Genomic DNA, 14,643 nt, shown 5'->3' on the forward strand with positions numbered 1-14,643 from the left:
GCCCAAATGGTCTCCTATTCACACAATTTCGCATCCGCTGGGTCTTTCCTCATGATGTTCTCTCTGCCTGGAAAGTTCTCCTCTCACACACACCTACCTGACAAACACCCACCTAACCTTCCTTCTGAGACTCCGGTGCCTTCTCTGTGAAGCCTTCCTGACCTCCACAGGTAGAAATGAGCATCCTCTATGCCCTCCTCTGGACGTCGAACTGCCTTGTTTCTACTGCAGTACCAACATATTTAATTGTTTTATTGTACTTACCTGTATGTCCGTCTTGCTCTACTAGCTGGGAGCTGCTTCAGGGCAAGGACAGATCTTTCCATCACTAGCAAAAGTCATCAATAAATGAGTGAGGGTCTTTCCGCAAATGACTTTCAGGAAAAGACCACCACATAGCATCAGCACTTTCTGCCACTTTAATGACGTCTTGTTTTCTGGTCCCAGGCATATCGAACTTTCTTTCCAACAGGCAGGTAAACGTCAGGGGGATTTCAACAGCTTCCCCTGCCTCAGTGATTTCAACCTGAGCTACACAGAATAAACAAAATTCTGTACAAGTGAGAACTCGTCCAGTCACATTTTCCTGAGTTTCTAAGGCCACGTCTTCAAGCCTGAATGTTCAACGAGTACTTATGAAAAGGGACTTTTTTTTTTTTTTTTTTTTTAGTATAACCTCACTTTACTTATTCCAGAGATATTTGCGACGGCTGAATATCTACCTGCTGAAAGACTTATCGACCTCTGCCCTTCTTGCAAGAAAACACGTCGGACCTTGAATCAGGGGACTGCCTAAGTGTCCAAGGTTAACTGCGCACTTCTTTAAATAACCTCTTTTGCCACTCACTTGGTGCTTCACTCAAGAGTAAATGAAAATCATGGTTGGAATCCAGGCTCAGCACATTCTGTCCTTTACTAATACCCCGATTTTCAAATCCCCGAGTATTTTTTTTTTTAAGACTTTATTTATTTATTTGACAGACAGATCAAAAGTAGGCCCAGAGGCAGGCAGAGAGAGAAGGGAAGAAGCAGGCTCCCTGCTGAGCAGAGAGCCCGATGGGGGGCTCGATCCCAGGACGCTGGGATCATGACCTGGGCCGAAGGCAGCGGCTTTAACCCACTGAGCCACCCAGGCGCCCCTCTCTGAGTATTTTTATAAGGACTAAGAATCTGGCCTTTAGGTATCTTTATGGTTTAATCCCAATTAGCTTCAGTTAGGAGAGGACCATGGTAACTTCAGGGGACAGACCCTTACGCACGGAGCTTTGGCAAGCCGGCCGCAGAAATGACACACAGCACTGGTTAACCCTCGTCACTTGGCCTGCCTCGCGACAGCGGTGTGGACAACAGCACGTTCTAGACCATCGACCGTACGTGCGCCAAAAGCAATACCAGAATGGTGTTACTCAGATAGGTTACTAGATGTTTATTTCAGTGTTAGTTTTCTTTCTTATAAGCTAGCAGGTAAATGTCTTCTAGTCCAAAAGGAACCTCAGTTGGAGTAAAAGCTAAACCTGTACGTTATCTTAGTATTTTAAGGTTGCATTGTAAATTTTAAGGGGTAAGGACACTCTAGATTACAAGTATACATAAATCTTATTAACTACCAAATTTTCCCTTTTGTTTCATCCTATCTCCACATTCCATCATTCAGATCCTTTAGAATTTCTTTGTTCCCTCTGTGATCATTGCTTCCGGGAGAAATCTGGCATAGGATCTGAAGGAAATGACACAGCGAAATTTTCCTTAAGATTAATCACACAGGTAAGTAATTTCCCCTTCTTGCCAAGCAATATTTTCTAAAACTTCTTAGAAAATCAGTAAGACAGAACTGGGTGGTCATGAAAATGTGAATTTTTAGGACTTACTTAACCACGTACACACAACTTTTCAAGGTCTAATTGCTCACCTGAAGCAGTTTGGGGCCGGAAATAGCAACACAAAGAATTCCCCAAAGCTGGTCTGGGTTAAAGAGCACGGGGGAGAAGAATCTGCTTCACTGTCCATCCCAGAAACCCCGAATCCTATTCCTGCTCCTTTCAAGTGTCCGGGAGCTCAGCAGGGAATTGAGAACCATCAAAGGTCTCTAACTCGACAGTATGATTATCAAGGCATCAAAATTTATCAGGTATTAAACCTTAAAAGCAGTTTGTCAGGAAGGCAAGGGGAGTGCGTATGAGATAAGGTAACGTGAGCACAGGGCACAGGCCACACAGTCGGCTTTGAATCCATGTCAGCAGCCCTTAGTCGGCCAGGAGTCCCCCTAACCTAGAGAATGGGGGAGGGGCCGTCTGCAGTTCGAAGCAGGAAACAGACAGGCTACTGGGATTCAGATGAACAGACTATTGGGAAAGGCAAAACTGTACTGAAGACAGACAGACAGACAGACGAAAGCAAGCAAGAAAGAAAGAGGGACGCCTTGGTGAATCAGTCGGTCGGGTGTCTGCCTACTCCTCGGGTCCTGATCCCAGGGTTCTGAGATCAAGTCCCTCGTTGGGCTCCCTGCTCGGTGGAGTCTGCTTCTCCCTCTCTCTCTGCCTCTGCCTGCCACTCATGCTCACGCTCTCTCTCTGACAATTAAATACTTAGAAAGAAAGAGAGAGAGAAAGAAAGGAAGGAAGAAAGAAAACAGAAAAAAGAGAGAGGTCACATGGGAAGAAACTCAGCTTGATTTCGTGTTGGAACAACATGGAGACATCCAGGAAGGGGGCAAGTCTCCGAGTCCCCCAAACCAGGTCTAATCACGACACGCTACCCAGAGACACAAGCCAAGAATCATAACTCCGAAAATCCCAATTGGTATTATTTCCATTAAGTCTCAGTTAAACATCACTGATTCGTGAACCATTTCTACCAGCACTTCTTCGATTTACCAGAACTGACTACACCATTCCACAGCACCTGCAAAATGGAGCCGCACTTTCAAATGCGAAGAATTCAAATACAGGTAAATACACACTCGAAAGAACTGTGTGTGTATATTCATGTGCACACACACATAGTACAGTTTGCAGTAGAACCCAAGTCTCTCAGTCCACTGGGGAATCACATCTTCCCCTCCCATTCTCTGCCTTGAGGCCCTCACTGCAGACAGCTGACGGATAATCGGATTCTGAAAGCATGGAGGATACAGGCTAGACACAGACCACGCGTTCACATTAATAGTATTGAGAACAACGTTAATTGAGCACGTAGCTTTCCGAAGGCCAAGTGCTCTAACTCCTCCACTCAGATGACGGATGGCTGTACTACCAGGCCACTATGACACGTTCCCCTTTAGCACTTGGTAGCAAGGATGTCGGCAGTCAGCCCGGTAGAAGGAAGGGGAATAACCCGATTCTGAAGTGGTGCCCGGACCAGGACATTTCAGCTGGGAGGAAAACGCGGTGAACCTGGAAGTCCACCACTACACTACACTACACTGCGGGCTCTGCTCCCAATTTGACTATTTTCAGGCGTGTGATCAGAGGCATCACGAAGCTTTACTTTATTCCTCTGTGACGCCGGAATAAATGCCACCTCACGGAGATGCCGTAAGAAGCAAAATAAATAAAATGAATTAAATAACGGCCTGCTAACGTGGCGTGTAAATGACAAAATACTATCTACAAACACATGTTCACATCATCGTCCTTTCTGCGTCTGCCGGCAAAACTTCACTTAGAGTTATTTTGGATCTGGACACCAGTGCCAGACTCACTCTACTTAGATCATTCCGGGGAGGGGAATCAAATGCAATTTAGGAACTATTTGGGGTTATATAAATTCAGGAAAAGAGCCTCCGCATTTAAAATGCGCTTTCTTTTGGACATTGTTCAGTAATGCTCATCATTTGCCTTATATGAAAAACATATTTCGTGGGAGACTCCCACGTGTTACTCAAAGACTCTAGACAGATCTGATCTAGGGCAGTAGCTAATTTGAAGCATCTGAGTAAGCCACAAGGCACAGACTTCAGAGACCACGGAATGAATGCGAGTTGTCCATCGGTGAAAACATCAAAGCCAAACAAATCACAACATTCGGAGGAAAAGTGTATTTCTCATACTGATTTTTCTTCACATAGGATGTTCTATGAATCGCATCACCGGTGTTTGCTGACATTGGTCTTAGTCTCCCAGAACATGCCACCGAGTTCAATAACCACGTTTGTTCAACGGGGAAGGTGAAAGGCAATTCCTATCGCTCAAGGCAGACAGCACAGTCAAAACAAGAGAGACGTCCCAGAAAGGGAGAATGGAGAAAGATGCATTAGATATTAATCTCACATTCACTGGGAAAGCAGAAAAATCTTTATCTGTTTCTCCTTTCAGAGTTTAAAAGGCTGTGAATTTTCTGTGGCCCGACCCACCCTATAATTCAGAGCTTTTTATCCAAAGCCCTTCCTTTTTACCTTATTTCAGCCATGAAAAGTCTCTCAACTACTGTCAGTATCAAACAAAGAGACACGTCTCTTCCTGACCTTGCTTCATTCACACCTCTTGATCTCTTTCATTTCCTTTCGTAAAAACTCTTCAACATTCCCAGAGACACTAGATCCTAGAGATAACATACCCTTATCAGCTTTACTTTCTAATTATAACCTACCTTGCAGATCTGAAAGTCTACTTATGTTTTGTGCCTTTCTTGTAATTTTCTCCAAAATAAAGTCCCTGAGAACACATAAGCGGTTCTTAAAGCTAAGTCTAGGGTATGAATTCATTCATCGTTTATTTGATCTTTCAAAAAAGCCGTTGGTGGAGGGGGTGGGAATCCTATGAACCTAGACTTAAGGAGATGAGCTAATGTAAAATGCTTAGAATGTTACTTAGCATATAGCAAGTGCAAAGTAAATGTTAGCTGCGATCGTGGTTATGATGAACACTTCTCACTACTTTCCCTGCTTCCCCCATCCCTATTGCTTTATTCCCAACATGCCTTCCTTGGGAATTTCACCCTACTGGCCTGCTATATGCTTGTGGGGACGAAGTGCTGGGTGTACGGCATAAATAAGTCACAATCATTGGGCTCAACGTTGAGAGTTCTCCAGGGAAGAGATACAGATGAAGAATTACAGGGTGAGGTCACAGGTGCCGTTTAACCATGGTTAGAGAGTGAGAGCTTCAAAGTGCCATCACATGGAGGAAGACGCACAGAGCTTTCCCACAGACGGGAACCATGAGCAACAGGCTGGGGCTCTAAGGGCACGGACTCTGACTCCATGTGGGGAGGACACTGCCAATGGTCGGGCTGCCCACCTAGGGAACCAGCTGCCTGGCCACCAGGGATAACCATGCAAGCAATACTTGCCAGGGGTACTGTAGAAATGAAACAGATCAGACCCAAAGGAAATCGCCAACATTCTTGAATGACTTACAAACAGAGGAACAGTGGAGGAGAAGAGTCTTTAAGCTCCCTTTTCTGTGTGCTCACGCAGCTCCACAGTTCCGCCCAGCAGTGGATCATGCCTGTGACTAGGGAAATGGTGAAGGAGAGGTAGGCCTGGAGGCCTGGCCTGCAGCGAGAATACCCCCACTTGTCCAGTCCGCACACACAGGAGGACGAAAGCCAGAACCCAAGGCCAGACCTTTGAGAACAAAGTTGCTTTTACCACCTCTCGTTTCGAGTGAAAGATTGAAGGCACAGGTGGGCTATGAACAGAGCCCCTATAATTTCTTGTCCAAACTGGAACAGTGGAGGGGAAAGGGGGGCATTATTAATAATTACGCCAGGAACACAAGCATAAACCAGGACACATGGTCGCCCCAGCTATCAGTGGGTAGTTACGCACACAGAAATGCGAGCCAGAGAATGCCTGAGGCAGAAATTGGACCCAGGATCTTGGGTAAAGATCTAAGAGTGAACTCAAAAGGAGAAATCAGTGTTCTCAATCAGGGGCAACACTGGTCCCCAGGGAACATTTGGCAATGGCTAAAGACATGTTCAGTTGTCACAACTCAGGGGTGTGCTGCTAATACCAGCCGGTGGGCAAAAACCAGGGATGCCAGGCGACAGTCCCGAAGCACAGGACAGCCCCTCACAACAAAGTCGGCCAACCCACGCTGGCAAGAGCACCGAGGCTGAGAATCCCTATGTTAGAAATGAAAAGCTCTGCCAGCACAAACATACAAAACGTCTGCATTTCAAATGAAAACCGCGAACATATCCAGACCCTACCAGACAAAGAGTTAATAATCCGATCTGCACACATCAGACAGTACCGGGGAACACAAATGGCCGATAGACATTAAAAGCACGTTCCCCCCCCTCCAAAACAACTCTACCATCTAAGTCATCAGAACAACTTGAACTAAAAGGATGCACCTAAGGTTCCCTACAAACCTGGCCCAGACCTCCTAACTTGCAGGGTCAGAGATAAGCCCTTCACACGTGCCATCTGGAAGCATAGGGTGATTTAAAACCAAGCACATGCACAAAGAGAAGACCTTCTGGGAAGGAATTTCTCCACACTTGCAATACATATCTTGTTTGATTTTAACTTTTGAACTTTTTTTTAAAAAGATCTCTTCAGAGAGAAAGAGAGTGGGGCCAGAGGGAGGGCAAGTAAGACTCTTAAGCCATGCTGAGTGCAGAGCCCAACGTGGAGCTCGATCTCACGACCCTGAGATCATGACCTGAGCTGCCAATCGAGAATCGAACGCTTAACTGACTGAGCCATCCACATGCCCCTTAACTTTTTGTTTTAAAAGCCACATATCTTTTAACACGATTTTAGTTAAGGACACATTCAAATATTGAGCTCCAAGGATTTCAGTTCAGCATTATTTACGTGGGCAAAAGTGTACAAATCCCTAAAACGTCAAATAAGGAGAGACTGATTAAACAAATCACTATGTACCTATATACGATCACGTTACAGCGAATGTTGACATGGGAAAATGGCTATGATATATTACTTAAAGGAGAAGACATACAGAAGCTATATGTATTATACACATAAATCATTTCTGTGAGAAATTAATACATATGTAGAGATTGTGTGTGTTTAAAAAAAAAGCCTACAATAATATAAATGAAAATGTTAACAAGTGAGTCTATCTGGGCGGGGGGATATAAACACCACAAAGCCAGAGGTATGTGCTTGTCCTCTGCTGTAACTCTGAAACGCAGAGCAGTGCCTGGTACAAGGAAAACATAAAATAAAGAATGTTATTGCTATTTTTGCTTATTTATATTTTCTCACTAACTTGCAATGGAAACATTTGCATAACACATTTCTTTAAATGTTGCTTTTAAGAAGAATAATTCAGGGGCGCCTGGGTGTCTTAGTGGGTTACGTGGCTGCCTTCGGCTCCAATAATGAGTCAGGGTCCTGGGATCGAGCCCTGTGTCGGGCCCCCAGCTCAGTGGGGAGTCTGCTTCTCCCTCTCCCTCTGTGCGTTAATAATTTATTTGTTTATAATAATTTGTTAATACTTATTATTAACAAATATTTATTAACAAATAAATTTTTACAAAGAACAATAATTCAAAGGCAAAACAGAATGTTCCGCAAATAGAAATGTCAGTAATGCCACCTGCCTCACAGGATAGTAAGGTTTAAATAATAATTTCTGTAAATATGCTTTGTAAGCTCTAAAACACTGTACGAATATCAACAATTCGTTACTTTGTTAAGACCCTACATTCCAAGTGAAATCAGTCCCCTATATGTTTTGGGTGCCAGCCCTCACCTCATCCATGTCTCTTCTACTACCTGGTCCTCTGAAAACACTCCGAGGGGCGTGCAGTGGCTTCGGAAGCCCGAAGCTGTGACTACAGATTGAGAAAGTGGGGGCGCGTCCATCGGGAGGAACAGCAGCAGGTCACCAATGAAATGGACCCTGCAGAGATGTATTTATTGACATCCACTCCTAACCTCTAAAACAGAAAAATCATCTCCATGTAACGTAAGTAAATAATCGCAAATACAGTTTATTATAACAGTATCTACTATGTCCGATACTCAATTACGCTGAAAATTTTCTGACAAGTCTTATCTTTTTCAATTTTTTAAATTCATTCCACTTGAATTTACTCAGCTTTTCACTGTGAGTCGCTTGTTTCTTAGATTCGATCGGTGAAAGCCATCTATCACATTTTATCTTTCAGTTGCTAAATTTTATGGATGGCTTTCATCCTTTGAAGGCACACCTGCTTTCAGGGCTCGCTATGGTTTCAAATGAGGCATGTGTATAGATTACAAAACATGAATGTAATTCCTTCTTACATTTTAATGTTAGTGGTTTCCATATACATACATATATACACACACACGTATATATACGTATTTATACACTACACTAGTCATTATTTCATAAATCAGAAGCTGAAGCTCATTTTCTCCCCCTAAAACAAATATAGGAATTGTTTTCCAGAGCTTTATTTTTCCTACTTTCACAGAGAGATCACAGAACTAGGGTCCAAAGAAGCAGCACTCAGAGCTAAGAAGAGCTAAAAGTAGTATTGAAAAAAATAAGAAAAGTTATTCGAATCCTTTTATAAATGCAGACAGAAAGAAATTTTTTTTTTCCCACAGAACTCAGAAGCTGCAAACTTTTATCCATACCAACCACATACAGCCATTTTTTAAGTTGGATGTCGGCTCCGTAAAAAAAACGGGAAGCTCTTGCCTTCACCAACGACTATTTCTTTATTCAAAACCCAGTTAAAGGTTTGCTGTCCCGTGCTCTTTGTTTTGCTTATGCCAATTAAAGGCCCTAATGAAAATGTTCCTGTCTTCCTTTAATTTTATGTAACTGCTTCATAATACTAGAACTAAAATCCTTCCAACAAAATTGAGAAAATACTGTAATTTGGGAAGGTTTCTGATACCATAATAACAGTAGGATTCAACAATGATGGTGATCATTAAGATGTTTAAGTACTGTGACGTTTCCAAAGGGGACTGGAGCCCAGGGCGAGTGGAAGGAGGCGATACGAGGAACCCGAGAAGATGAAGAAGTTACGAGCCCATGTGGCGCACAGCACTGAAGACGCCCGGGGAGGACGAGCGACCGTGGAGGAGGACGTGGAAGTGTTCCAGAGGAAGAAAGAACAGGAGACCTGCGTGAGCGCAGGACGGGGCTAGGAAGCCAACCTAAGAAGGAAATGCTAACAGAAGAGGCAGACAATGCGACGTTCCAGAAAGAATCCCATCCCGTCGTCTGGTTCTTCTCAGCAGTTTGAGATGGACACACCCTAAGTTACCCTAAGCCAGCAAATACACTTCCTACCGATGATAAAACAAAGCAGCCAAACGCATTTAAACTTTATTTTTTAAAAAGATTTTATTTATTTATTTGACAGAGAGAGAGAGATCACAAGTAGGCAGAGAGGCAGGCAGAGAGAGAGGAAGGGAAGTAGGCTCCCTGCTGAGCAGAGAGCCCGATGCGGGGCTTGATCCCAGGACCCTGAGACCATGACCCGAGTCGAAGGCAGAGGCTTAACCCACTGAGCCACCCAGGCGTCCCTAAACTTTTAAAATTTCTAACACCTTAGCTTATGTTCAGTTTCTGGAAATTTCTGCCTAAATGTAAATCATTCTGTGTTTTTCTCTGCAGATATTTTCTTGCTAGTGACAGACTTTTTTCCATGATAAAATCTTGAACTACCTTTTTTTTTTTAGGGTGGGGGATGGGAGGGGGATGGCAGTTCAAACTCAAGGCAACTCTGTGTTATTTTTTAAACTGTTTGGGGATTTCTGAACCATTTGATGCTTATTAGTTGCTGCTGTTTTTCTAAATGTCTGTAATTTTACTTTAAATTTATATTTAAATCTATTTAATTTAAGCAGGAGACAGCAGTTAATATCTCAAGGATAAGTACAGCTCTTCAACGGAAAAAAGGGGTCTGAAAGCTAAAATGTGTTTCTGGCTTACTCTTATGACCTAAATTTATAACTGAATAAAAGTAGTAATTTTTAAAATGTTTTGAAAAATAGACCCGAAATAGCAACACAAATCCACTTTGCTTGTATTGCTTTCTATTCAAAATTTCATTAAAAACATGTTCACTGTGAAGCCAGGATTCCTCTCTTGGCCAAGCAACAAGGGAGGGGAGCAGAAGGAAGAACAGCTTGGAAGAACCGCACCGTGGTTTACGAGCTGGGATGGTACGTTTGGAGTGTGGCAGGATGGGTTGGATCTCCCTGTAAGACTGCTTGGACATTAAAAATAGTAACAAAAATGATAACAAAAAAATAAACCTTATTTGAAATAGAGGGATCCCTCCCCGAACAGCTGATAACATGCTGTGAAAGCATAATGATCCGAGGAATCATCAAATTAAAATTCTCACATTTTACAGAATACCAAATGATATCATCCACTCGGCCACGCTGTTTTCCTGCTCGTAAGCTGAATTCCTGTTTTAAAACTGGGCCAACTCCTCTTGGGTGTTCTGGTGATGGAAAAGACTTTCCCTAAGTTTTAGCCAAGACTTCTCCACTCTGGTATCCGATGACAAAGGATACGTGGGGGCACACACCACAGTGACCAGGCTTAGTGGGGGGCAGGGAAGAACGAATTTATAAAAAACTATTTTGACATTTAAAATAAAAGGGGGACAACACGATGCATTAAAAATAATATGCTCATTAATTTTTTAATATATTCTGTGATTCCATACACCACGTTTACTGAATACTGAATTACTGATTTTTTTTAAAAAGCTGGATATGCTTGTTTAAAATACACTGTTGGGGCACCTGGATGGCACAGTCGATTGAGCGTCTGACTCTTGGTTTCGGCTCAGGTCATGATCTCAGAGTCATGGGATCGAACCCTGTATCGGGCTCCACGCTCAGCGGGAAGTCTGCTTGGGATTCTTTCTCTCCCTTTGCCCGCCCCCTGCCCCCCCCCCCCGAAAGAAATACATCAATCTTAAAAAAAAAAGTACACCTTTGTGTATGTAAACAAGTGCTAACAAATCAAACCAAAGAAAGAAGAACGCAGAAAATGATAAGCTCAGAGGAATGTGCCTGAAACAGATGAGAACAGAAAGTCAGGCGGCTCTGAAACGCTTCTAACTCAGGGACCCTCGGTCAGTTGAAGCAAATACACGACTGCTCTCTCACCCAAAAACCGTTCACCTCAAGAGATGAGAGAGATCAGCTGTGTCCCCCAGAGACCTCTCCAGGAGAGGCAGTGTCCCAAGTTCCTGGAACCTCTCCATTTACGTATGTGATTTGGGGAAGTCTTTTTTAAAAAATGCGATAATATTACCATCTAGGAAAAAGGAATAATATCACCATCAAGCTGAAAAGTGACCCACTGACCTGATTGATGGAGTTGGCAGCACAGGATGCAAGGCCTGTGCCCAGAGAAGTAAGCAGGAAGCAGGACCAGTCAAAAGGTCCTGGGGCCAGCGCAAATCCGGCTGAAGTGGTGCTGACGACCAGAGCTGCAAGACAGAAACAGAGCAGACATCTCATCACCGAAGCCCACTCCAGACCATAAATGCCAAAAACCAAGCCCTCTTCCTTACAAGCCAATCCATTTCAGCAGTGACACAGACTAGGGGCTAATTGTCTCTCATTAAAAACAATTTAAAAATTTTTTTCTGATTACCAAAATTATATGTGTTCATGATAGAAAAATGCTAATTTTCCTTTAACGCCATTATACTCAAGAGTTAAAAAAGAAAAAAACAAAACAAAAAACAATGTTCCAGATCCAATCATTCACTTATTCATTCAACAAACATTAACTGAATACCAAATTCGAGATCAGTACCGCGCCGGGCATCAGGCAATTTATGGGATAAAGGTACGTAACGGCTCCTTCCTGCTCTCAGGTACTTTGTTTTACGGGGAGATGATAGTCATACATCAGTAATTCTAATACAGGGCAGCATATAATAAGTGTCCCAATTCTGTGACAATTCCTGACCATCTGAGCAGAGGCTCACCTGTAAAAGCAGTGGTTCTGGGGTCCAGATTATGGTTAGATGATGAACAGAGGGAGATGATAATCCTACAGCCACCAGTGGGAACAGAGGGACGGAAGCAAAGCCATGTAATTCAGGCATCCGTCAACGTTGCTTCCTCCCTGAGGGCCTGGTCCTTCTTTCCCGGGGGGGAAGCTGACGGGCCCAGAAAGTGTCTAGGGGTGGCACGATACAGGGCTGTAGAAATTCACTGGGAAAAGATCACCAGTGGTGGGCTGACTGGAGAAGACTTCAAGAAGATGGCACTGAAGCCGGACCTGCAGGAGGGAGGTAAGTAAAGGAGGAGAATGGTAGGGTGGGCGACATCACGGGTGGTTGGACGGTTCCAAGAACAGGCACGGGGCAAGAGAGACCAGTGTCGGGAGTCTAAAGTAATCTGACGCCATCGGCCAGGAGTTCAGACCACACACGTAGGAAGCACTACTGAGTCCCTTGTTTCTTGCCCTGCTCGACGTCCCATCGACTGTGAATAATGTCGGTTTCAAACCCACCTCTACTGCCACCATCAGGCCCGCTGACTCAAGCCTGGGGTGGTTCTGCCCCCGGGGACCTTCGGTAATGTCTGGAGACATACTTGGTTGTCACACTGGAGGTGGGCAGACACTGGCCGGGGATGACTCTGACATCCTCTGGCACACAGGACAGTCCCCTACAACAAAGAATTTTCTGGCCCAAAATGTCAATAGGGCTGAGGCTGAGAAACACATCATCTAGTCCAAGCTATTATCTTGTCTGGACAACGGCAAGAGCTTGTCCCCTAAGAGGCCTCCTTGCTTCCACCTCGCCCCTCTCTCCCAAATGATATTTTATTTTTTAGATTTCGTTTATCTATTTGTCAGAGAGAGAGACAGCACAAGCAGGAGGAGCGGCAGGCAGAGGCAGAGGGAGAAGCAGACTCCCCACTGAGCAGAGAGCCTGACGCCGGGCTCGATCCCAGGACCCTGGGACCATGACCTAAGCCAAAGGCAGACACTTAGCAGACTGAACCACCCAGGTGTTCACCAAGTGATATTTTAAAAATATAAGCCGATCACATCACTCTGCTTCGAAAGTCCTTGATACTATACCTGGACTAAAAGGCAAACTCCTTCTTCTGTCGTGTGGATGTGTCTTGTACCTCTCTCTAGTCTATGCACTGTTCTCCATCGGGAGGGCCTTCTGCTCTATAAGCAGGCCAGGCTTTCTTGCCTGTGGGTTCCTGTCCCCTTCCATAGCCTTCAGATCTTACCTCAAATAGGACTTTTTTTCTTTTGAGAGAGAGAGAGAGAGAGAGAGAACACATGAGTGGGGGGTGGGGGGATGGACGTAGGGGAGGGAGACAGGGGTGCGGACAGGGAGAGGCAGAGGGAGAGGGAGAAACCCAAGCAGGCTCCATGCTCAGCACCAAGCCCGAGGGGGGCTTGATCTCACACCCCTGAGATCAGGACCTGAGCCGAAATCAAGAGTCGGACGATTAACCGACTGAGCCACTCAGGTGCCCCTCAAATATGACTTCTTAGGGAGGCCCTCCCCAGATACTCCTTCAGGCAGGAGCAGACTGCGTGGTTCACCACTAGATTTTCAGGGCTACCGTCATGCCAGGTCCAGAGGAAGGAGTTGGGGAGGAAGAAGGGTGGCTGCCAGACGGCAGAGCCTCGAGCTGGGTAGTTTGCATGTCGTCTGGTTGGCAGGAGAGTCACTGCCAGCCCAAGCAAGGATGTGCCCTATCCCTGGAAGGTCAGCCTAGAAGCAGTGGACACTGGAGAAACAACTGGAAAGGCTTTACCGTTAACCCCCTCGGACTACAGGTAGTAAAAGGAGACTCAAATAGAGATAAGGGATATTCTGATTGGGTCACTTATTAGGACTTGGTAACTGCGAGCAGGAGAAAGACTAAACAAAATAACCACCAAAAAGGAGGAAAGGTAAAGTGCCGCACCCCAGGTGACCTGGAGAAGAACTGTGACATTAACAGAAAGAAGTCCGTCCAGGGAAAGGGGACGGAGCTGGCCGGTCTTAGGAAAATGTGCTGCTTTTGAAGAACCATGGGATATCCGTGTAAAAGGGTACAGCAATCAGACAGAAGATGGAACTGGAGCTCAGGAAAGGGACCGGGGAGGCAGGCGAGAGGAGCAAGGCTCTCGAGTCACTTGCCCAGAGACCGTGGCTGGGCCCGAGGGAACAGATGAGATCAATCAACGAAGTGCAGTGGAAAGAAGTGTGTAAAAATGTCAGAACGTCAGGGTGCCTGGCTGGCTTCGCTGTTCAGTGTCTGACTCTTGATTTCAGCTCAGGCTCTGATCTCAGGGTCATGAGACTGAGCCCCCGTCGGACTCCGTGCTTACTGGGGAGTCTGCTTGAGTTTCTTTCCTTCTGCCCTCCCCCAGCTTGTGCTCTCTTGCTCTCTCTCTAATAAATAATTAAAATCTTTTTTAAAAACGTCACCACCTCACAGATGGGGGAAAAGGAAACAGTGTCAGACACAAAGAACATCATGAGACAAGAACCCGGGGGGAAGAGGTGTAGTGGAGGGACCAGAGGCCAGCGCTGCTGACATCAATAAGAAATGGTCGGGAAACTGACAGCTCCACCCAATGGTTGGGAATTGGTGGGCACGCCCCTCTATCTAGTCTTAGCAGCAGCATACAGAAACTCTGTTGTTTTACCATATGGACAAGCCCCTAAGGCCTAGACAGGGCACAGGTTTCTTGGCATTTCTGTATTTCTTTGAGGGGG

The 14,643-nt window shown here is 45.0% G+C and overlaps 1 protein-coding gene across 1 annotated transcript in view; it reads right to left on the reverse strand.

Moving 5' to 3' along the window:
* COX10 (cytochrome c oxidase assembly factor heme A:farnesyltransferase COX10) overlaps positions 1-14,643 on the reverse strand; it is a 128,271-nt gene that overhangs the window by 87,189 nt on the left and 26,439 nt on the right. Inside the window, exon 4 of the mRNA XM_080831666.1 lies at positions 11,258-11,382. Coding sequence (XP_080687792.1) covers positions 11,258-11,382 — 125 coding nt within the window. The remainder of the gene's footprint in view (positions 1-11,257; positions 11,383-14,643) is intronic.

The sequence above is a fragment of the Martes martes genome (genome assembly GCF_963455335.1).
Source record: "Martes martes genome assembly, contig: SUPER_16_unloc_1, whole genome shotgun sequence".
NCBI classification, from domain to species: Eukaryota; Metazoa; Chordata; class Mammalia; order Carnivora; family Mustelidae; genus Martes; species Martes martes.